Below are 24,027 nucleotides of genomic sequence, written 5' to 3'. Positions count from 1 at the left end.
AATATTGAAGAAGATGAAAAACCAAAGGAAGAGGAAGATGAAAAAAACAAGGGAGACATTGATGTATATAGAATGGAAAATGATCCCTCTGTGAAAAATCCAAAATCTGAATTTGTAGTTTCACAAACTTTACCTGCTGCTGCTGCCAGATTAGGCTTGTTTAATGAAGAAGGTTTGGAAAGTACTGGTGAAGATTTTTTAAAATTGAAATACAGTGTTGCAAGTTATCCTACAGATGATCTTAAAGAGTTACTACCTGGGGTTCTTCCAGACATGGACTTCTCGTGTCCTAAACCAACTAATCAAATACAATTTTCTACATTCTTGTCATCAGTTGATAACTACTTTAAGGAATACTCAGATGAAGATGTTAAATTTATGAAGGCAAAGAACATTATGCCACCAGATCTACAAGCTGACAAAACTTACGATCCTGATGTGACACCATACGTAATTCCTAAACTGGGCCCATTGTACTCACATGTTTGGTTGAAAGAAGATGATAATCAGAACATTGGCGGCACCTCTCCTCCATCACTGAGCGACCCTTCTGTGATATTGCCAAGAAAAAGTGGCTCATTTATTACAGATGGAGCCCTAGAAACAGAAGAAGTTTCATGTGGTCCATTATTATCAAGATTACTTTCTGCTGTGTTTAAAGGTGAAACCGAAATGGATGATATACAGCAAGAAGCTAGCAATAATACAGAAGTAAATATTAAAATTGAAGGTAATACAGCGGCTAGCACCCCTGGCCAATCTAAGATGGATGGATTGATGGAAGAAATTCCAACTGTAGAGCCACAACAAAAGGATGAGACGCCTGGATCAGTACTTGATAGTGCAGTAACAGAAGAAATGGAAGAGCTTAAGAAATCGTTAAGTCGAGTACCGGAAGGTGTGCTTCCGATCCAAAGTGGATGGAAAGCGAATGATGTCAGTCTAGATTATCCTACATTTGAAGAAAGATTGAAAAGAGAACTTAAATATGTGGGTATATATATTAATCTACCAAAAGATGAAAATAACCCTAATGGAGACGATCCGGATTGGTTAACTGGTCGAGAAGACGATGAAATTAGTGCAGAATTAAGAGAATTACAAAATTCTTTAAAAATTGTAACTAAAAAGAATGATAAAAGGAAGCACATAATCGGGCCACTATTAGAAAGATATTTAGCATGGCAAGAATATATGTCAATACTTGACGACTTGGACAAACAAATCGATCAAGCATACATCAAACGTATTAGAGTACCGAAAAAGAAGAAGAAACATCATCATGGGTCATTATCATCCAACGTAGGTTCCGCATCACAAGTAGCACAACAAAAAGCTGCAAATTCAAGCTTAAAAGCATTATTAGATAAAAGACAAAGGTGGATAAATAAAATAGGCCCATTGTTCGACAAACCTGAAGGAATGAAAAGAATACCAAAGGAAAGTATTTTCAGGGATATAGATCAACCAGAAGATGAAGACGAAGACGCAGACGTATTTGGACAAACAAATACAAATAAAGACGATGAATTAACAGAAACATAATCGTTACCTACCATACCTGTCACCGTTCAGAAATAGAAATTCACCTCTACCAAGATCTATCTGCAATTACTAAAAAATCAAACTCTAAACAGTCACATTTAATTCTACATAAACAATATATATTTACATATAAACCACAATCTAATTCATGTTCCAAACTCACCAACCTACTCCCCCATAACATTAAATAACCAATACCAATCACCAGCTCTGAACTCTTCATTCGAAGTCAGGCTTGTATGGCCCATTAGATGTTAAGCCTTGTTCTTGTTCCTTTCGGGCATCATCAAAAACGTCCCTTGAAGTAAGAAGAAGAAGCCTTTCAATAAATTAAAATTAAACCTATTATTAAAACAGAACTATTTATATAAATAAGATATTCATTACGAAGTTGATCTTTGATTGTATGGTATCTAATTATATTCAGTTTTGTTAAATTTTGGTTTGTATTCTGCTTGAAGTAGTTGCTATATTGTTTTCAAAGACCTACGAAACGAGTTTAATTTTTGGTAACATTACAGAAGTTTTGAATTATTATTATAAGGTATTCATATTCCCTTTTATTCGAAAGTTATAGGACTTATAAGTGTAGAGGAACTATAATTATTCATTTACTATTATTTAATATTTTTATTTCCACTCGAGAAATACACTATACTAAATTTTACTATAATACAATTATTCCATAATGTCTAGGGCCAAGAGAATTATGAAAGAAATGCAAGCTGTTAAGGATGATCCTGCTGCTAACATTAATCTTGAATTTGTTAGTGAATCAGATATCCATCATTTAAAGGGTTCATTTTTGGGTCCTCCAGAAACTCCTTATCAAGGTGGTAGATTTATCGTCGATATCGAAGTACCTATGGAATATCCATTTAAACCACCAAAGATGAAGTTTGATACAAAAGTTTATCATCCAAATATTTCTTCAGTTACTGGTGCTATCTGTTTGGATATTTTGAAAAATGCTTGGTCCCCTGTTATCACTTTGAAATCGGCTCTGATTTCATTGCAAGCTTTATTACAATCTCCAGAACCAAACGATCCACAAGATGCTGAAGTTGCTCAACATTACCTTCGAGACAGAGAGTCATTTAATAAGACTGCTACTCTGTGGACTACTTTATACGCTGAAGGTGGTGAAGAAGTTGCCAATCCAAACGTGGATGAGGCTGCTCTCTACGGTATTGATCCAACTGTAGTTCAAGAATTTGTAGCTCAAGGTTTCGAAAAGACTAAAATAGTCGAAGTCTTCAGAAGAATGGGATTAAAAAATCTAGATATGAACGATAATGAAACAGTTAACAAAGTTGTGGAAGAATTATTGAGATAAACAAATTACTCATCTTCACTTCTAACCGAATTCATTTCCTTTTTACACTTGTTTTGTACATATACTATTCCAATCTTTACTTACATCATTCTCGTACATTCAAAAAGTGCTAAATCAAAATATATATGTGTGTCTACATCGTTATATATCAATTACATATGAAGTTAGTTATGTTTCACATATTATGAACAAATACATGTAACTTTTATAGTTCTTTCAACTTTGCATTACGAATTCCTTAAATTACATTTAGTTGATATGCCAATTTCGCATCATCTATATAAGATAGCCCCATTAACAGTTATGGTAATTAGCGTTTTGGTTAAATATGATAAGAACAGAAGGTAACAATACAATATGATAGCAACAGATGTCTACGATACTGTATAATACTAGTTCTAGTTATCTTCAGAAGTATCAAAAGTCTAATATTTATAGAAAACAAGGTCGTGCTAATTCACCATTATCCCAGAGGACTCAAGAGGCATCCATCGAAGAGTCTGATATTGCTACTCAATTGGATCAGTTTGCCAGTAAGGAGAAGAAGAATTCAGATGAATATTTACGAGAATTATGTCTTTCGATTTATCCAACATCTATAGCTAGTGAAATCATCGATTTAAATCCACATTTAGAGCTAAAAATCCATGCATTCGTATCCCTGTTGATTAAGAATTTTATTAAGAGTTGGTATGGCTCAAAGATCCCCACTCATGATGTTCAATTTACTGTAGAATTGTTCAACTTAACCAAACAAGTTATTGATTATTTTAATACTTCTGTGATCGATTTTGAATCCTTGATAACTGATGATATCCCATTGTTATTATCCCACCACATCAAAAACATAAGTGAGATATTGAAACAAGAGAATGAGGATGGGTTGTTTAAACCTTATTGTGAATCTATTCATTATAGTGAGAATTACTATCCTGAGGTAATTACTTCACATCTACTCAATTTATCCAACTCTGATTCAATGTTGGAATATGCTTTCCTCAACTCCTTATTCAATGATCTATTGTTTGGGAGAGTCCTAGATAATATCTCAGAACCATTTTATATATTACATGGTATTAATAAGATTAGTGAGAAATACTTGAACAAAAAGGATATTCAATCAAACAAATGGTTTAAATTAAAACAGCTATTAATACGCTTCAATTTAACATATTGGAAATTGAAACTATTACAAGTAATCAATTTTATTAAGAGTTTGACAAATATATCTCGCATACATACACCTTCAAGAACATTTCTTGATAGATACTTATTGTCACTGATATTTATCGATATTCTACAGGTTGATGCCAAGAAACCTATATTATATTCAATGGCAAAATATTTTCAATTCTGGCTAATAAGTATTCCATTTCTGAATTTTGCATTAGATTACCATATTCACAACCTTTTCATAAGACAAATTATCAACAAGAGTGCGTGTTCTCAAATCTTTATATTATTAAGGGAGTTGATATTCCCAAATGACAGCACAATGGGACCACCAAGGGAAATTCCAATTGGAGAAGAATATGACCAACTTAAACAAACTTGCATTTCAAATTTATGGCAAGTGATAAGGATTAACAATTTAGACAATGTACTTGCATTAACTCATACTGACGTGGATAATTTCATCACAATTATTACAGCAAGTAAAGACTGTAATAAAATTCTAATTTTCCAAATCGTTGATTCGTTATTAACCTATATACACGAATAATCTATAAATATACAGCATTCTAGTTAACATTATAAAGATTCATTAATACTTCTTGTGATTACACTGTCATTAGTAACCTCATCCCATTCTTCTAGCAATATATCTTGTATCTGTTCTAAAAATTCTCCTCTTTCATTGACGTACTTGCGTTTCCACAGTAAGCCATCATTATTGAATATCATTGGAATCAAATGTTCTCTACTTTGCAATCCAATATTGGTTTTAATACAAGCTGAATGTAATGCTATTTGATTCCTATCTATCTCAGTAATAGGTGTGGCATTATATTTAACGTCATTTAATATAGGTCTTCCTAAACATAGTGATAAATGTTTACGAATTTGGTGTTTCCCACCAGTGACTAGATCAAATATAAAACAGCTTTCATCAAATTGCTTGTAATTTGAGATCATACCATCAAAGTTGATTTGACCAAACTCTGGAATTTTCCTTGTGTTAACATTTAAACTATTTTCAACTAAGGCCACATACCTTCTAGTAAATTTATAACCTTTATTCCCTCCATATCTAAGATTTTTGGAAAACTTAATCGCAGAATTCTTATTAGTGGCTATGAGAACACCACCAGTAACCAATTTATCTAATCTATGAACTGTCCTCCATTCTGTAACATTTTCATCTTTACCAGCATTCTGCTTTATCAAATCATCCAATAATACAGGTACAACAGGAGAACTCAAACCAACACATTTCCAACTTCCAATGTAACCAGGTTGAGACAATACGTTGAAAGGTTTATTAACAATAATATAATTAGAATTACGATAACAAATAGGAATCATTGAAGATATCGACATCTTTTTCCCATAATCGCATTAGTATCTTTAATTTTACCTGAAAAGAAGAACTGAGACAACCAAACTTTAGAAATCCCTACAACCTATCTCAAATCAATAATCACAACCAATCTGAACCTATTAGCAACACATAAAGAGGTTGCTTCTGTCTGATTTGATTCTTTAAAACACTTTAATTAAATTCTGGCCTTCTTATATAAATATATCTGATATTATTTAATTTCGGCGCGTATATTTTGGAATTGAAGATTAAATCAAATAGAAAGAAGATACATATAACTATAAACTAATAGATAAAAGTGGCAAAAATCGAAACATAGAGGGTGGTGACGATTCTCTAGATAGTTGTATTTGGAATAAAAAGGTCAAAGGTATATTGGGGTTAGTTTTTGAAGTGGTTGGAGATCGTGTTTCTACCTTTGTTAAAGTCCAGAAATTGTATTGTTTCAATTTGATAAGATTTGAATAGTATTTAAAGTTCAAAACTTGGTGTTAACATAAAAATAAAATAGAGAAGCAAAGGGATAATATAATGGTTGGATATCCTGGACAAGATTCTGATGTACCCAAGACTCTTTTGGAGTCTTTACATTCTCAACCGTTGAATTATCTGGTACCTAAGGGAATATTATCATCATGCATTACTTCCCAAATATCTATTTCTTTACCAATTAGTAATAATGCATATGAATCGTTGTCGGCTGAAGCCAAAGAAGAGCTTGATAGAGACTCAATTTTAGATAGCTTTTCGAAAATCAATGACATAGAAGAAATTCAATTTAGGAGACCTGATCATCTTAAGATACGTTCCGATTCAAAGCAAGATATGAATAATAATAATAGGGAATTTTTTGATGACCTTTCACCTTTGGCAAAATCTTTAATTGAAAGAGAGAATTTATCTATAACAACCAACCAAATTCAAAACTTCAGTGTAAAGTCAGTAAATGGTTTAAAACATAAATTAGATGTAGATGATGATATTTCAGCAATCTTTGAAGGTTCAACTGAGGTAAAACGTGCTAAAATCTCAACAAATATTTCATTAAATCAAGGAGAGATTTTACAACAGAACATAAGAGAATTGAAAATGATGATTGATATCTTAAATTCAACTTCTGAAGGAAATACAGAAAATAACGAGTATTTGATAAAACTATCAAGTGAAACTTTTTTATTAAATGAAAAATATCTTTCTAAATTGCATATAATCATTAAGAATTTTTTGGGTTCATCAAATATTTCTAGCAAATTAGAAATTAATGATCTTAGAAGAATAATAGAGTCGCTTATTGACAATATAGAAACTGTGAAACAGTTACAAGGTGAAGAAGAATTACCATTACCATATGATACCTTAAAGAAATTAGCATACGAAACAACAACATTAATATTTTTGATTTTCCAACTAGATAAAAATACAAATGGATTATACATTGAAAAATATGTCCTTGTCCCTGTGCAATTTATTGGTGACCGTATATTTGATATAAATAGTAATGATGAATCTGGTCAAATTTCGTTAGATGAGCTATCTCTTCTTAGTGATGCAATTGTTCACTTACCAGATTATATTGTACAACATCCTTACTTGGATGAATCAATCATAACTAAAATAACATATATATTTTCTGAGTTGGTTATGTGTGATAACTTCGATGTTGCAAACATAAAGTATCAACATTATTGGGAAAATATTAAATTATCAAGCATAAATATACTCGTGGCCCTATTCAGAACAGTTCCTGATCAGAGAATATTCATTATTGAAGATATTTTATCACATGTCGATAAATTACCATCTAAAAGAATTCAGAAGAAACTAAAAAGGATATATGCTGGTGTATATTTAAATGAATTTACAATTCTAATAATGACAATGTTACAATCTTTACAACAGGAATCTTTCAACCGTACTGATAAAGAGTGGTCTCCTCAATTTTTTAAGGAGTCTTTGGTATCTTATAAAGAAAGTTCAATCAGTATTTCGACATATATCGAACACATTCATGATACATTGTTAGAAAAATTGTATGAAAACCCGCCAGGATATCGTCATGTTCTAGACAATTATGTTCAAGATTTAGTATCAATTCTTCCATTTCCATGTTGGTCAATATCGGAAGATCTTCTCAGTTCATTAATGAAAAAGCTGCTTCTTATGTTTGGTCCCAATAATCAGAAACAAGCTACAATTGAAACCATTGCATTGCAAATACTTGGAAATATTGGATATACTATCTTTGACCTCAAATGCTCAACGAAAGAGGAAGATCAAAATAGTTTGATTAGAATTTTTAATAATCCCGAGCTATTACCATTATACATTGCCCATTTCCATAACTGCTTAGATACAGCAAAGCTATATTCCAATACAGATATTGGCACAAATTATTTTTGGAATAAAATGATTCATACACTTACAAGGCTTCAAGAATACGGCCAAGACAATGATAATGATAATAAGGATGAAGATACAAATCCGATTATACCAGAGGTTGTTCTAAAAGAACTAAATGATAAAAACAATCATTTATTTCAAAACAAGGAATATTCAAAAGAGTTTTCCAAAAGCGATTACTATTCTATTCTGCATTCTTTTGAACTAATGAACTTCTATGATCTATACCTGAAATTAGTAGTATCATTATTAGAAAGAGATAAGATTAAATTAAGATCAACTGCAATAAAGTGTTTATCTATGCTTGCTTCAAGAGATCAATCAATCCTCTCAAGTTCTGCAGTGAAGGAAACTATTGTGGGCAGATTATCAGACTCATCGGCATCTGTCAAAGATGCAATTCTCGATTTAGTTAGTATTGGATCTGCTTCATTGACATTTTATAGGCAAATTAATTACAACTATGACGATGAAAGTATACTTGTTAGAAAACATGTATTAAAAATTAATGAAAGCATTTACGATACTACTGATGATATAAAAATCAAGATTTATGTTGCTTCAAGGGTGTTATTAAAGATAGAGGATGAAGAAGATGCAATCATTGACATGTCTAGACAGATTTTACTAAAAAGATGGATATTAGATATTTCAAATAAGAAACATGAAATCGAGAAACAAAATGAAATTTGTAAAGAAGTTCTTCAAGTAATATCAGAGGTTTCTATTTTCAATACTAAATGTTCTGAGCTATTTGAATGGTTCTTCAATTTTTATTTACTTAACAAGGCCGATCATTCACCCAATGCATATCAAAACATAATTGATAGTTTGAATATTCTCACTGAACATCTGGTACACGAAATTGTAGAACTTCAATTGATTGATTCTGATAACGATGAACTGGTAAAAAGAAGAAAGAATTATTTGAATTTACTATCAAAATTTTCAGATACGACAGTGACGTTTATCACTAAGGATCATATAACTTCCTTATACCCATATGTATTTAATGAAACCAAATCGGACTTTCAATTTCATGTTCTATGTGTTTTCAAAGATACACTTGGAAAGTTAGATAACTTCAAACCCAAATTTTTATTTGATTTGGAAACTGCATTATTAAGTCAGTTACCAAAAATGTCAGTTAAAGAGACAGAAGAAGCTATGCCATTAATTTGGAGTATTGCTCAAAAACGTAAGGATTATTCAAGAGTTGCAAAGGCATGCTCGTCATGTTTTGGTCATTTTATTCCTTTTGTTAATAAGGCAAACAAGAGTCCTGAAGAAATAACTCCAGATAGTAAATTACAGAGGTTGATATATTTGGCAACAGGGTTTGCTAGGTTTTGTAACTCTAAAGATATTACAGAAAGAATAAATTATTTGCAAGCCAACGAAACACTTTATGAATATGTAGCTAAATGTTTGCTAGTTCTATCGAATAAGAAAATTACACATATTGTACGGAGAGTTGCGATTAAGAATTTAACCAAATTATGTAGCAGTCATCCAAAATTGTTTAATTCAAAACACATATTATCTTTACTAGATAATGAAATCAAAGATGATCATTTAGACATTAAGTTAGTCATAATTGAAAGTTTTTATGATTTCTTCATTCAAGAAGAAAAAAAATCATTAAGACAGATTGGTGTTAATAGATCAACTTCAAAATTAAAGTTTGGTTCTAAGTTTTTGATAGAGAAAGGATCTGATTCTTTAAGCGAAGGTGTCTGTTCTGCTCTTGCTTCTAGATTTTTAAAAGATGTTTTAAAAATTTGTTTATCTAAAGAGGTGAAAAATTCATTAGTTGCGTTTAGATTATTAAAGTCAATGATTCAGTTCGGTTATGTTAATCCTTCACATTGTATTCCTACAATTATTGGATTGTTTGGATCTAATGAAGAATATATTCGTCAAATTGCAGCCAAGTCATTGCACGACCTATTCGAGAAATATGAAACGATGGTTTTCAATAGTGTTTCACAAGGTATAAAAATTGCAATAGAATATTCACAATCATTAGGTAACGAAGATTTATTTGATAATTGTAAATTTCTATCTAGTCTTCAGCATATAATCGGTTCGGGGAAAAAAGTGTCAATGAGATTTATAAAGAATTTAATCAAGGCACTGAATACATATATTGGTAGTATTAATCATGCAAATACTGATATTGCAACAAGAAACGCAATTGTATTTCTATGTTGTAACATTGCAGAATTAAATTTCACCAGCAGTACAGAATTGATAACATTAATTAAATCAATTGATATTATATCTGAACAATTGAGAGAAACTATCGTGGATGAAATTACTGGAAGTATTTCAAAGATGCAACTTGAAGAACCATTCAAAAATTGCATTTTTGCGGAGTTCAGTATACATCAATTAACAGAATATGTTGGAGATAAGTTTGGAATCAAGTCAGATATATTATTGATGGATTCCACGGAAGAAGAAGATTTGAAATCCAAAATCATTTTGACACCAAAAGAAAACACCAAAGAATATGTATCAATAATCAAGAAAGCTTTAATTAGTGCCAATAAGAAAACGTTCTACACAAAATATTTAAAGATTATTGAAGATGAAGCATAAAAATATTTCTTCAACGTCAAAGATTTTGTTCATTGAAGTAACATAAATTACCAAGTCAATAACAGTTAAGACGTCGGTACTTCCTTCTCAAATTATAAAGCAAGCAACAGTACGTCATTGTTAAAATTTTCGAACTAACCATTGATCTCGAATTCAAATATTTATATATAGCATAATAGCATATTTATACAATAGCATCATTACCCATTATCATCATCATAATAATAATAATAATAATTATGATCGATTGTTAACGAAAAATTGGCTAAAGTAAACATTTATTGATTGAATAATTACAATATACAAACAGATAATTTACTGTACCTTTAACGTTACCGGAGTTACCATGTAAACGATAAATTTTGTCGTACGTTATCCGGTTGTTAGTTTGTTATTACGTCATTTTAACTTTAAATTTGAAGATTTTATTTCAGAAAAGAGGTAAAAGTTAAAATTGATGTAAAAATTAGTATCAATTAAAAATAACAGCAAATTCAATATTTTTGTATTATATTCGACGTTATAAAGGTTAGGAGTGATTAGTGACTGTATGGTACTATCAAGTACTTGTTGATTATTGATCTTATCTTTTTTGAATTGGTTTGTTTTTGTGAGAAGCTTTTAAAACTTTTGTTGATGGAAAATGTCATATAGAACTCGTTCGAAGAACTTCTTGGCAAAGGCTGAAGGTTCAAATGGTGAAATACAAGATGGCGATAATGAAGAGAAGTATGATTCATCTTCTGAGTTGAGACATAGTTCTTTTAGATTTCAAGGTTCGAAAGTACCGATATATTGGAGGTACATTGTTTTGCTTTCATTGTTATGGGTTTTTGTAGTGCATTATTATGAAAGGGTGGTGGTTAAAAGATCAATGAATGTTTGTCAGTGGAAGAAATGGGAACAATGGTCTGAAGGTGATGAGCGTCATAGAGTTGCATTGTTCGCTGACCCTCAGATTATGGATAATCATTCTTACCCTGGCAGACCAGCAATTGTAAATCATGTTACCAGATTAATCCTTGATAATTATCATAAGAGAGATTGGAAGTTTGTACAATATCATTTGGATCCTGATACAAATTTCTTCTTGGGTGACTTATTTGATGGGGGTAGATACTGGGATGATGACTATTGGCATAAAGAATATATTAGATTCAATAGTATATTCCCTAAAAAACCAATGAGAAGAACGGTAATGTCATTACCTGGTAATCACGATATTGGGTTCGGGGATACTATAATTGAATCCAGTTTAAAAAGATTTTCCACATATTTTGGAGAAACATCTAATTATTTGAATGCTGGCAATCATACATTTGTATTACTTGACACTATTTCATTATCTGATAAACAAAATGTCAATATTTCAAATGTACCAAAACAATTTTTGGAAGATTTTGCTAGTGTCGAACACGAATATCCAAGGATATTATTATCGCATGTCCCCCTTTATAGAAATCCTGAGCAACAGAAATGTGGCTCATTAAGGGAATCCAATAAACCTTTTCCATTGATGAAAGGTATCCAATACCAAACTGTTATAGACCAAGAAATATCACAAGAAGTTTTGACTAAAGTTCAACCTTCTATATTATTTTCAGGTGATGATCATGATTACTGTCATATTACACATTCGTATTTGGCTAATGGTGAGTCTAAAGTGGCAGAAGAAATTACAGTGAAATCATGTGCAATGAATATGGGTATTAGCAGACCAGCAATTCAATTGCTATCGTTGCATAATCCTTCTCCAGCAAAAGGAGCAGTAGATACTGCAACTGCAAAAACATATCAAACGAATATTTGTTATATGCCAGATCCATACAAGGCTATGAAAGCTTATGTTTTTACTTTAATCATTACTGTTATATTATCAATATCAATTTATTTTTTCCCTGCAATGTTCAATAAGAAAGTTGTGTTGCAAATGGAAAAGAAGTTCAAGAAGCCATATGTTGCTCTTCCCTTACCAGTCAGTACATCATTAGATCCCTCTTCATGGCTAGTAACATCTGCATATTACGTTAATGAAAATTCATCAATTCTGGGCTTTTTGATCCATGCAATAATCATGACACTGTCAATTTTATCTATATTCACATTTTATTATAGTACAGTCTGATTCATTATTGATCTTTCAGGTCATCCTACTCCATGCATATCAACAAATTTCAAGAAATAGAAACTACTTTCATTTTCCTTTTTATTTTTTATTTTTTGCCGTTCAAGCTCTCATCAATTGATTGATGACTTTTCAAATATAGTATAAAAACTATTTGAAAATCCCATATTTTCGATTGCGCAATAATACCCATTCAAAACTAACTAAATCAAATGACTAAAACCATGTCAATATTTCACCTAATTCTAAGTCGGTTCCTATCAATTTAATTAACAACTCTTAGAATGCCAGCACCAGCTCATTAGTTTGAAGGAATAGAGGCCAAATATTTAGGCAACAGTAAAACAATTCATCCCACGTGACTTTGAGTGACTGTTTCCTCCGCCCTCTACACCCGTACATTCAAATGATGGACTCTCAGCGAAGCGAACGACCGTGTTTATTTCTACGTATGTTTCTTAAGCCATCAATACCTGCTTTAAGAAGAATTATTACCGATTTCCATCGAGACCAAACAGGAATCATTGAATCGAAAATTTTTCACTATTAAGTTTCAAAACTAAACCTGAGATGTGATTAGATGAGATGAGATGAGATGAGATGAGATGAGCTAGACATAGTAATGATGATAATATTGATTGTAACGAAGGGGATGTTTTGTATATTTGAAAGCACAGTTTAAAGTATATTTAAAAAAGAAATCAAGTTTTTTTAGATTGGTTCTGTCAATTACAAAAAGACCAGGAATTCAAAAATGCAAATTTTTGTCAAGACTTTAACTGGTAAGACAATTACTTTGGAAGTTGAATCTTCTGACACCATTGACAATGTCAAGGCTAAGATTCAAGACAAAGAAGGTATCCCACCTGACCAACAAAGATTGATCTTTGCTGGTAAGCAATTGGAAGATGGTAGAACTTTGTCTGACTACAACATCCAAAAGGAATCCACTTTACACTTAGTCTTGAGATTGAGAGGTGGTGGTAAGAAGAGAAAGAAGAAGGTTTACACCACTCCAAAGAAGATCAAGCACAAGAACAAGAAGGTTAAGTTAGCTATCTTGTCTTACTTCAAGGTCGATGACGAAGGTAAGGTTACCAAGTTGAGAAAGGAATGTTCCAACTCTACCTGTGGTGCCGGTATCTTCTTAGCTAACCACAAGGACAGATACTACTGTGGTAAGTGTCACTCCGTCTACAAGATGAAGGCTTAAATAAATTAAAAGTTTATAAATATATATAACATAATATTATCTATTTCCTTTTAATGAATTTTTGTATTAATAATTATTCTTTAAACTGTTATTTAAGATGACAGTGATTTTCAAACAAGAACCCTTAAGAACGTGTAGTTCAGATATAGATTTAATGCATTGAAAACTATTGAAAAAAAAATTATGACCATTAAAAATTAATTAATTAAAAAAATTATAAAATTATATATTACCACCTAATACCCATGCATAAGAATTATCGATATCATCATCGCCGTAAAGATCGATTGTAAATGCCTTTTTATGCTTAATTTCTGGTTGGGAATCGCTATCCCTTGGTTTGTCCTTGTTTGGATCTATGCTTTCGTTTTGTTTTTTGTCATATACATCTAATTTGAAATTTAAATTTAGGTTCAAATCAAATTGATTATTTTTTGTAGATTTGTCACTATGGCTATCCCCATTATTCTCATCTTGCTCCAAAATATGCGTGGTATTGGATAGATCATCAGTAAGCCTCATGACAGAATTCCGCTTACTGGTTAGTGTCTCAATATCTGTAGTCCCGTATTCATCTTGTTCATCACTATTACTATGATAGCAATCTGTTAAGTCCAAAGTATATTGTTCATGTAAAGGATTTTGTTCATCGAAACCTGACATCATTAAGTCCTCTTCGTCATATATTGGGCTGCTCATTTGAGTGCCCTTATAAGACAATAGCGGAGTTGCGTTTCTTTCTCTGGTTTTTGATCTAAAGTTCAAAGCTAGAGGGTTTGCTATGTCATTGTTATAACCACCGATCAAAGTCGAGAAAAGACTATTCATCGATGGTTGTTTTCTAAGTTCCTCAAATGATTTGGTTATCAAATTTTTTTCGAATAATTTACTCTGTGAAGAACTATCGTCTAATTTACTCATTGTAGCGTATTGCATATTGTGAATTGATGTGTTAGAGCTATTCGCACTTAATGAAGGAGATGAAATCCTTGAATAAAATTCTGGCGGAATTAAATTGTTACCAGCAGATGAATCTACAGAGACACTATTAGATATAGCACTTCTCTTTTTATTCCTTCTGGCATAAGGAGATGATGCTTGTAGCATAACATCTTCGAATTCACCGTCATGGATGTAGATATTTGTTACTCTCTTGGTTTCTTCATTATCAGTAATGTTATATATTTCGTCTTCATCATCCTCGTCATCATCTTTATTCTCTGTCAAAATGCTAGGACAAGCTAGTTGGTCCAATCTTTGAGGCTGAGGTTGTGTGATGATTTGTGAATTTGAAAGGTTGATATTATTGGTATTGTTTTTGATTGTTTGAACAAATGGGACCTTGTATGGGGGATCCATTAAACTAAGAGATCTGAATCTGTTTTTTTTGGTAGTTGATACTGGATTAGTAGGCCGCATGTTAGTGACGTCGACATGTGAGCTAGCCCTAGATAACTTCGAAGGGACATTAAGAGTCAGACCTTGTTCATTATCTAAGGTTTCGTCATCTTCTTCGTCTTCTTCATCGTCGTCATCATCATCGAGATCATTGTCAAATTCAGTCTCAGAAGAATCACCCCCCACTTGAAATTTCTCAGGGAATGCAACAGCCTTCATTGAGTTAATGCTTTGTGAATCTGTATTATTGGTATTATATTCTATATCATTCAGTTCAGATCTATGATTTGGAAGAACTGTCATATCATTGAAGTTGAAAACCTGAGATTTGCCGATATTTCTGTTGATTGATAATGACCTAATCCTTACTGATCTGTCTTTATTTGAAGTGAGTAGATTATTTTGGAATGACATAATTGATGAGGATTCTCTTTTCAAAGAGGTATCATCTTCACTACTACCACAACTATCTAAAGAATCACTTCTTCTTCGATAAGTAGTGCCTGAATTAGTATCTGTATATTGTAAACTTTTCAATAAATCTACTGATTCTTCTGATATGTAACTAAAGATCGGTCTATCCGATAGAATAGTCAATAAAGCTTTTACGCCAGTGCTATTTGTCACTACACTTATAGTGTCAAAGGTAGATTTATCATTTCCATTAGTTATAAATTTAAAATTCAGTTTTGAAAAGTATTCTTTAAAGGGATTAGTTGGATTTGTCCTTGTAACATTTTGATAATTTATGATATCTATGAACTTAATTAAATTCTGGTTAATCAGATGCTTGTCTAGGAAAGAATTAAACCATTTTTTTGAAATTGGGGATACCTCTATATCGAAATTTAAATTATCATTGAAATTAAAATTTGGATTCAATTTGAAAATTTTTGTATAAGTATTCTCTATTAGAAATTTTATAGTTTCCACATATCTTATTGAACCTGAAGAAGATATTGAAATATTTATTTGTGTATTATTATCGACCAAAGTATTCCAAATATTATCATTTTCATTAACAAATGAGTCAAATAAGAGATTCTTAATCTTACTTAATTTAAACTTTTTGTTAAACTTCCAAAGTTTATTATGGACTAATTGGTCGTTATAGTAATCAATAGTTGGGATATCGATGTAGACATAAATATTAAACTGTTTGATGGTCAAATTAGAACTTTGATCATTAAATTTTGGTATATCAGAATAGTTTAAAAGGAAAAGCGACTCATGAGTCTTCACACTAACTTTGGGTCTAGTCCCATGATTAGTGCTCTCTAAATTATCATTAATCATTGCTATTTCAATATAGTATTATGCAGTTAGCCTTCATATCCTTGAGCCTTTTTAAATATATATTTTATTGTAATAAATGTAGTTTAGTATTGTTGGGTGTCACTTTTTTCTTGCTTGTAACGTTAAAGCAAACCTTGTATTTATAACAAAAAAGGGATTGCCAAGCATATGTAGAACTGTTGAATGTGAATCCCAATACTAACAAGCCAACCTTCTATATAGATCAAAAGGTTTGAATCAAACTTATATGATCAGTTGAAGATGATGGATAAAAATTTGATGAGTCTAGACGGGGATGAATAATTAAAGCCATTTGCGATAGAATGAGATTTTTTGTTAGGAGGACCAGAGGGAAAAAATAATGTATGTATGTATATAAGTGGTCACGTGAGTGAAATATGTATGGTAATACCAAAAGTAGCACTAATGACGTATTGTTGGATATGGGACCACAGCGAGCCAGCCAGTCAACAACCAACAACCAACAGACAGAAGCCAACCGACGATGCGACTACAACACAACGTACCGTCAATTCGATTAAAATCAATTCAATTCAATTCAATTCAATTCAATTCAATTCAATTCAATTGCAAGTTGTTTCTGTTGATTACAGTCTAATCCCAACAATACAGAGAGAATTAAAGCATCTCTAAGTTATGGATTAGGACAGGACAGGATAAGACAAGACAAGACAAGGCAAGGCAACACAAGACATTTCTTTGATATAAACGAACAAGCAAGGTCGGGAATTAAAACTCCTGGTTTGGATTGGTTTGTTGGAATGCAATGGAATGGGTTGAATAAAACTCTCGTTGAATCTTTTGGATCGTACCTGTTTCTTGGAAATGACATTGCAATTGAAAAAAGCTATGTTACGTAATTGAATCGTAAAGAGACCAAATGAACAAACAAACAAAAAATCTGGTGATGGCAACGAACAAACCCCATCCATCAGTCTTGTATCCAACATGTAGTCTTCGTTTCCTTCCCTTGTCTTGTCTCTATCACTCTTTAAATACATACTTTGGCTACGTATTATTATGGCTGTGATATTAATTTTTCAGGTTTTGAACTGAAAAATTATCAACCAGCACAACAAACAAATCAGTATAAGAACATACAAGAAGAACATTACTTATAAAAGGTTAAAGTGTTATCAAGAGAGTCCTTGGTCGATTGCAGTGGCTACAAGGGTTGTTGAACGTATTTTGTTGTTTATCTAGTGTTTGATATTCTCTCCAGAATGACGGATAATTTAATCAATAGGGATGAAACGAGTTTAAGAGACCTACAAATTAGGTCAATTGTTAAAATGTTGTTTTTAAACAAAGTGAACATTGAGAATGACATTGGCAATGGTGCTAATGGTGCCAATTTGTTAGATAGTATTGATTTGGAGAATTCCTTTAATGAAAATGAATTGAATTGGAAAGTTTTAATTTTGGATAAAAAAACTACTGATATTATATCTTCAATTTTACGTGTCAATGATTTATTGAAATGTGGTATTACTGTTCATTATTTGATCAATCAAAGTAGATCTGCTTTGTCTGATGTCCCTGCTGTTTATTTTGTCTCCCCAACTAAGGAGAATATAGATTTCATTGTTGAAGATTTAAAATCTGATAGATACTCTGATTACCATTTAAATTTTAGTTCAAACTTACCAAGAGATTTATTAGAAGATTTAGCTAAACAAGTCACTCAAATAGGAAAATCAGATAGAATCAAACAGGTTTATGATCAATATTTGGATTTCGTAGTCACAGAACCAGAATTATTCTCTCTGGAAATATCAAATACTTACTCGATTTTAAATAACCCATCAACTACTGAGGAAATCATTAATACACTTTGTGAACAGATCGCAACAGGTTTGTACAATACTGTGATCACTACTAATACCATACCAATCATTAGATCTCCAATTGGTGGCCCTGCTGAAATCATATCTGAAAAGCTAGGTGCTAAGTTACGTGATTATGTCATAAATACAAGATCTTCTGGTCTGACAGATGCTGATTCATTAGAGAGATGTGTATTGATCATTCTAGATAGAAATATCGATTTCTCTTGTATGCTGGGGCACTCTTGGATTTATCAATGTATGGTTTTCGACGTTTTCAATTTAGCAAAGAATATTATCTCGATCCCAGTTAAAGATGATAAAACTGAAAATATTACTTATAAAAAGTACGATTTAGATCCAAACGATTTCTTTTGGAATCAAAATTCTCATCTACCATTTCCTGAAGCTGCTGAAAATGTAGAAATTGCCTTAACAAAATATAAAGAAGACGCTGCAGAAATAACTAAGAAAACCGGTGTCTCTAATTTAACTGATTTAGATCCAAATTCAAGTAATGATACCGTCCAAATCCAAGAGGCTGTAAAAAAATTGCCTGAATTGACCTCTAGAAAAGCTGTCATTGATACACACATGAATATTTTCGCTTCTCTTTTGTCACAATTAGAAACTAAAGGTTTGGATTCCTTCTTTGAAGTTGAACAATCTCCTGATAACGCCAAGACTAGAGCTAGATTCTTGGAAATTTTAAAGGACGGCAACACTACTAATTTGGAAGATAAATTAAGAACATTCATGGTTTTATACTTAACCTCGACTGATGGTTTGCCAAAAGACTTCATTAACGATGTTGAAAAATACTTCCAAAATAATAACTTTGATATTAATGGTCTAAAATACGTTTATAAATTAAGAGAATTTATGCAGTTGTCGAACATGACATTACAGAATAAATCGTTAGAAGATGGCTCAAGCAAAGCATCAACTGGTAAGGGCTCAACCCTATCTGGATTATACAGTTTAACTGAAGGTAGATTACAAGGTGGTGTTGGTAGTTTAATTTCAGGTATTAAGAAATTGTTGCCAGAAAAGAAAACAATCCCAATTACTAATGTTGTTGAAGCTATAATGGATCCATTGAATAGTTCCCAAAAGAATACAGAAACTACTGATGGTTACTTATATTTTGATCCTCGTTCTACTAGAGGCTCTCACACAAAGAAACCTAAGAGACAATCTTATAATAAATCTATTGTATTTGTTGTTGGTGGTGGTAACTATTTAGAATATCAAAATTTACAAGAATGGGCTCATTCTGAAATTCATAACCCAAAGAAAGTTATGTATGGTAGTACAGCTATTGAAACACCAAAGGAATTTATTAATGAAATTACTACTTTGGGATCAATGAACTAGGTAATAAATATTAAATGAATAATAATAGTAATAATATATATTGAATAATGGAAAATTAAAAGTAACTAGAATCTAATCAAGTTTATAAATCTATTTTTCTTTCACGTAGAAATCAATGATAACTTTTGCTTCGATATGAAATAACTTCTGAGATTGTCCTGATTTGTTATTTTAAATGATAATTTTACATGAAATACTTATAATTTACATATGAATTTAGCTTAAGTAGTTTGCTGATGTTTCTAAAATTTTTGTAGATCTCTTAGCATCTAAGAATAGCATTTTAGCTTCTTCAACATCACTAACAATTATTTCGTCACGGTTTGCTGTTTGTGCAAGTATACCAGAAGGAGCTAATAATTGTAATACATAACGTAAGGATGTGTCTACACCTAAATCTGCTAATAATTGTAATGCTGAACCTTCAAGCTTTAAGTTTTCTACAGTTGCTCTTCTTTCAATAATGGTGCGTATCTCATCTTTATTATAAGGCAATGTGCGGACAATCAATAATCTATCAATCAAATCTGGTGGAATACCGTGTGGAGAAACAATATCATCAGTACCACGAACGGTAGTCATACCTCTGTTAGATGCCAATACAACAATTGGGGCGATTTCTGATTCCAAAGCTTTGTTTAAGTAAGTGAAAATTTCGATATCTAGCATGTTGACTTCATCAATGAATAAAACACCTGGAACTAATTCTGCTACACCTTGATCGATATATTTAGCAACGACTTTATTAACTTCTTGTCTTAACTTTTCAGTTATTTCTGTCTTTTTTGGTTTCATCAATTGACCCATCATGGAGATAACATCTTGGCCACCTTGTGGTCTTGCATTAGCAATATCCAAATCATGTAAAGTAACATCTTGGACTATATCTTTCTTCTTATGAACTTCACCCTTTGGTAAAGGAACGTATTCTTCGGTTTCCAAATCAAATTCAGTAGCATATGCATCTGATCTCCCTACTCTCTTGACAGCACCGGTATTAGCTTCGATATAAATGACATCACCGACACTAACTTTCTCACGTTGAATACTTTCGTAAATAGTAGGATCTAATCTTAAAGTCTTTGTACCTTTAGCAGACTTCAAACCAACAACAACATGAGAGATAGTCTTACCATAACCTCCTAATGGGTTTTCTGCATCTTCCGGAGTCAACTCTGTTACTTCACCTTCATAAACTTCTTTAGTTTCCTTAATTCTCAAACCGATAGCTCTTCTAAAATTTTCCATTAGAGTTTCAGTTTTCTTAACTTCAACCGAATACAATTCACTACCTACTAATGGACAGAATGGAACCTTTGGACCCAATTCCTGAGAAATTGCTAAAGCCAAAGCAGTCTTACCGGTAGAAGGACCACCAGCTAATAAGATAGCTCTACCTGACATTTTCTTGGCTTTAATCAAATCTACAATAACACCACAAGCTTCACGAGCCTCTACCTGGCCTACAAACCCACCTTCTACACTTCTAGCAACACCAGCATCATCTAAACCTAACCCTTTGATATGAGTATGGGCTGCAGTACGATTAGAACCAGAACCAGAACCGTTTTGAACGTCTTTTACTTCACTGATGGTAACCATAATTTCTTAATGAAAAATATATTCCTTGAAATCTCCCAAAACTCTTGAAAAATGCCAACAGATTCCTTGAAACCTACTTCAATTGCTACAACAGTCCTGTAATCTGCTTATTCAATCCCAAATAAAGAGACTTTAAATCAGGTTTTGGTTATCTAGAGATGGGTTTGATTCTTAAATGTTCATCGCATATTTTCCAATTTTACCATAAATGAAAGGTTACCCTCCTTTAACGTAAAGATTTTAAAAATATACGCAGAATACATATATAGAACAGTTAAAGCCATGAAATATGTATGGCATAGCAAGATAACAGATTATAAAAACATATCTGTATTAACAGAAAGAAGATTTGTTATACTTTACAGTGAATTGGTATATAATTTTGGGGAAATTGTACTCAGTTATTCCACAAATTACATTATTAAATACGCCAATTGTTGGATACATCCCACCTTTTACTGACATTAAATTCACGTTATGTACCATAGATATATCATACAATACGAATTTGTTGTCAGGGTAACTATTCATAAAAGTAGTTGTCTGTTGTAAATTTCTATTGCCAGTGGACATCTCATTTCTTGAGATGAGATGAACCTTAGATTATAATTACACCATTATTTTAATTATATAAAAAACATTGGAACATAAAGAATATATTTTATACTTTTGGATAGTTCTCTACTGTAGTAGTTGGTTTTAATTTGGTTTGATTTGGAAGTGTATTACGCCAGATATCAGTTTCTATTTCTTTTGCTTGGTATATATAATACGTAACTTAATGTTAAATTCATTATTTTTCCTAATCGGGCAATTCGCATCAGCTTGAAGTATATCAAAATTTAAATTTACTGGTACTTAAAGCCATAACTTCAATCTTTTTACTTTAAAGTGGTAGAATGATGAACCTCATCGCAAGGTATAAAGGTTGTTGAAGTAGGATTTTGAAGATCAATATAGTCGGTTAAGGTACTTAAGTGATTTAGGTTGCTATATGTGTAGTTAGATTTGGAGAATAAAGGGCTGTGATAATTTGTAGAACGGTTAAAGAAATAGGTAGTCTAAATATGATGGCTAAAGGAAAAGTATCAAGGGAACTTCCTTTGACTCCTCCTTCTTCCATGAAGAAAGGTTCTCCTGTTGGAAAATTTGTTGATGATGGTGTTAAGATTGTCCCAAAACAATTGCTAACGCAGTTAAAGAAAAATACTAGGAAACCTAGGTTGAAATTTAGACCTGCTCCATTCACACTTTTAAATATTGATGATACAAAATTAGATCATCCAACTGGGGAAGATGTCAAGAATATAGAGTTTTTGTCGTATGCTCTAAAACATAGTAGACGTGTCATTGTGGGTACTGGAGCTGGGGTCTCTGTAGCTGCAGGGATTCCGGATTTTAGATCTTCACAAGGTTTATTCACTTCTTTAAAAACTACAAAAAATGTCTCTTCTGGTAAAGAATTGTTTGATTATAATAGAGTTTACTCAAGTGATAATATGAGTATCAAGTTTAATGAAATGATTAAAAAATTACATAAAATGTCGTCAAGTACCGAGCCCACTGCATTTCATGAATTGATTAACTCGATTGCATTAGATGGTAGGTTACAACGCTTGTACACTCAAAATATAGATGGTTTGGATGTAAGGTTGCCACATTTATCAACTAAAACTCCTTTGGCTAAACCAGCACCAAAAACCATTCAACTGCATGGGAGTATTCATTATATGGAGTGCAACAAGTGCTCTAAAATAGAAGAGATAGACACTTCCTTGTTCCAATCATCGGAGGGCGATGTTGATGAGACAACTCAAATTGTGCCTTCATGTAAGCAGTGTCTTGAATTCGAATCTGTAAGATTGGTAGCTGGGCTAAGGTCAAAGGGTGTTGGTAGATTAAGGCCTAGAGTTGTTTTATATAATGAAGTTCATCCAGAAGGTGATCTGATAGGAGAGATAGCCAATTTAGATATTAGGAAAAAGCCTGATTGTTTAATCATTGCTGGTACAAGTTTGACAATCCCTGGTGTCAAGTCACTTTGTAAACAGTTTGCACAGAAGGTAAGAGATTCGAAAGGTATTGTGATATATATGAATAAAGAAATGCCATCGAAAAGTGTTATAGATACAATAGGTAATATCGATTTGATCGTCCTCGGAGATTGCCAAAAAGCATCAGAATTATTATAGGACTAAGTCCCAAGTTTTGCATCAATCAATTATAAACAATACTTCATCCAATTTATTAAAGATTGGGAATGGAATGTAACAATAAGAATGAATATTGTCCCGGCATTTAAATATACATAGACTTTATAAAATTATATGCTTTCTAAGATAGATGTAAGTAATGACTAAATGACCTTTTGAAAACAAAAGATGACCCAAAAACATCAGTGTTCAAGAAACATTTCCTCTATATCAATTGATCATCTGGGTCCTGAATCCTGATTCCCAGCCCATTGGGACATCATCTAAATATGACAAATGGTTGCTACCCTGTCAGGGTTTTTAAATCTAAAGTAAAAATGTACCTACCAAATCCTCCACTAAATTGCTTAGCTTGATTCATTTATGGACGGTGTTTGATCGAATTGGCATTCCGCCTATAAAAAGGATCGGATCAGAATCTTTCACATTTTCTGGTTACCCCCTTGAAAGGCCCCTTCCTTGGATTGTATAGGGAATCCTCAAACCGGGTACATCCCAAAAACCCTCAAATTTGAATTTCACAAAGGGC

The 24,027-nt window shown here is 32.1% G+C and overlaps 11 protein-coding genes across 11 annotated transcripts in view; 8 read left to right on the top strand and 3 right to left on the bottom strand.

Annotated features, from left to right (window-relative positions):
* Positions 1–1,545, top strand: part of NGG1 — a gene marked incomplete at both ends in the record, with an annotated part of 2,721 nt that extends 1,176 nt beyond the window's left edge. Inside the window, one exon of the mRNA XM_001644211.1 lies at positions 1–1,545. Within this exon, the coding sequence (XP_001644261.1) occupies positions 1–1,545 (1,545 nt within the window).
* A 688-nt stretch (positions 1,546–2,233) lies between these two features.
* Positions 2,234–2,881, top strand: UBC1 (E2 ubiquitin-conjugating protein UBC1; the record flags this gene model as incomplete). The annotated part of the gene is made up of 1 exon (XM_001644210.1): positions 2,234–2,881. The coding sequence occupies one exon, from the start codon at positions 2,234–2,236 to the stop codon at positions 2,879–2,881; it is 648 nt and encodes a 215-aa protein (XP_001644260.1).
* A 370-nt stretch (positions 2,882–3,251) lies between these two features.
* On the top strand, positions 3,252–4,604 carry NVJ3 (Nvj3p; the record flags this gene model as incomplete). The annotated part of the gene is made up of 1 exon (XM_001644209.1): positions 3,252–4,604. One exon carries the CDS (start codon positions 3,252–3,254, stop codon positions 4,602–4,604), a length of 1,353 nt encoding a protein of 450 aa, XP_001644259.1.
* A 29-nt stretch (positions 4,605–4,633) lies between these two features.
* PUS5 (pseudouridine synthase PUS5) lies at positions 4,634–5,422 on the bottom strand (the record flags this gene model as incomplete). The annotated part of the gene is made up of 1 exon (XM_001644208.1): positions 4,634–5,422. The coding sequence occupies one exon, from the start codon at positions 5,420–5,422 to the stop codon at positions 4,634–4,636; it is 789 nt and encodes a 262-aa protein (XP_001644258.1).
* A 532-nt stretch (positions 5,423–5,954) lies between these two features.
* On the top strand, positions 5,955–10,427 carry SCC2 (cohesin-loading factor complex subunit SCC2; the record flags this gene model as incomplete). Its single annotated transcript, XM_001644207.1, has 1 exon — positions 5,955–10,427. One exon carries the CDS (start codon positions 5,955–5,957, stop codon positions 10,425–10,427), a length of 4,473 nt encoding a protein of 1,490 aa, XP_001644257.1.
* A 643-nt stretch (positions 10,428–11,070) lies between these two features.
* On the top strand, positions 11,071–12,552 carry CDC1 (putative lipid phosphatase CDC1; the record flags this gene model as incomplete). Its single annotated transcript, XM_001644206.1, has 1 exon — positions 11,071–12,552. One exon carries the CDS (start codon positions 11,071–11,073, stop codon positions 12,550–12,552), a length of 1,482 nt encoding a protein of 493 aa, XP_001644256.1.
* A 754-nt stretch (positions 12,553–13,306) lies between these two features.
* Kpol_1030p5 (ubiquitin-40S ribosomal protein S27a) lies at positions 13,307–13,765 on the top strand (the record flags this gene model as incomplete). Its single annotated transcript, XM_001644205.1, has 1 exon — positions 13,307–13,765. One exon carries the CDS (start codon positions 13,307–13,309, stop codon positions 13,763–13,765), a length of 459 nt encoding a protein of 152 aa, XP_001644255.1.
* A 222-nt stretch (positions 13,766–13,987) lies between these two features.
* On the bottom strand, positions 13,988–16,459 carry SND1 (Snd1p; the record flags this gene model as incomplete). The annotated part of the gene is made up of 1 exon (XM_001644204.1): positions 13,988–16,459. One exon carries the CDS (start codon positions 16,457–16,459, stop codon positions 13,988–13,990), a length of 2,472 nt encoding a protein of 823 aa, XP_001644254.1.
* A 1,244-nt stretch (positions 16,460–17,703) lies between these two features.
* Positions 17,704–19,683, top strand: SLY1 (syntaxin-binding protein; the record flags this gene model as incomplete). Its single annotated transcript, XM_001644203.1, has 1 exon — positions 17,704–19,683. One exon carries the CDS (start codon positions 17,704–17,706, stop codon positions 19,681–19,683), a length of 1,980 nt encoding a protein of 659 aa, XP_001644253.1.
* A 216-nt stretch (positions 19,684–19,899) lies between these two features.
* Positions 19,900–21,285, bottom strand: RVB1 (RuvB family ATP-dependent DNA helicase pontin; the record flags this gene model as incomplete). The annotated part of the gene is made up of 1 exon (XM_001644202.1): positions 19,900–21,285. The coding sequence occupies one exon, from the start codon at positions 21,283–21,285 to the stop codon at positions 19,900–19,902; it is 1,386 nt and encodes a 461-aa protein (XP_001644252.1).
* A 1,067-nt stretch (positions 21,286–22,352) lies between these two features.
* On the top strand, positions 22,353–23,477 carry HST4 (NAD-dependent histone deacetylase HST4; the record flags this gene model as incomplete). The annotated part of the gene is made up of 1 exon (XM_001644201.1): positions 22,353–23,477. The coding sequence occupies one exon, from the start codon at positions 22,353–22,355 to the stop codon at positions 23,475–23,477; it is 1,125 nt and encodes a 374-aa protein (XP_001644251.1).
* Between the last annotated feature and the right edge of the window lie 550 nt (positions 23,478–24,027).

Source organism: Vanderwaltozyma polyspora, genomic scaffold, assembly GCF_000150035.1.
Source record: "Vanderwaltozyma polyspora DSM 70294 KpolScaffold1030 genomic scaffold, whole genome shotgun sequence".
Lineage (NCBI taxonomy): Eukaryota > Fungi > Ascomycota > Saccharomycetes > Saccharomycetales > Saccharomycetaceae > Vanderwaltozyma > Vanderwaltozyma polyspora.
The sequence above is the reverse complement of the archived record's forward strand: the minus strand, read 5'-3'. Positions and strand labels throughout refer to the sequence as shown.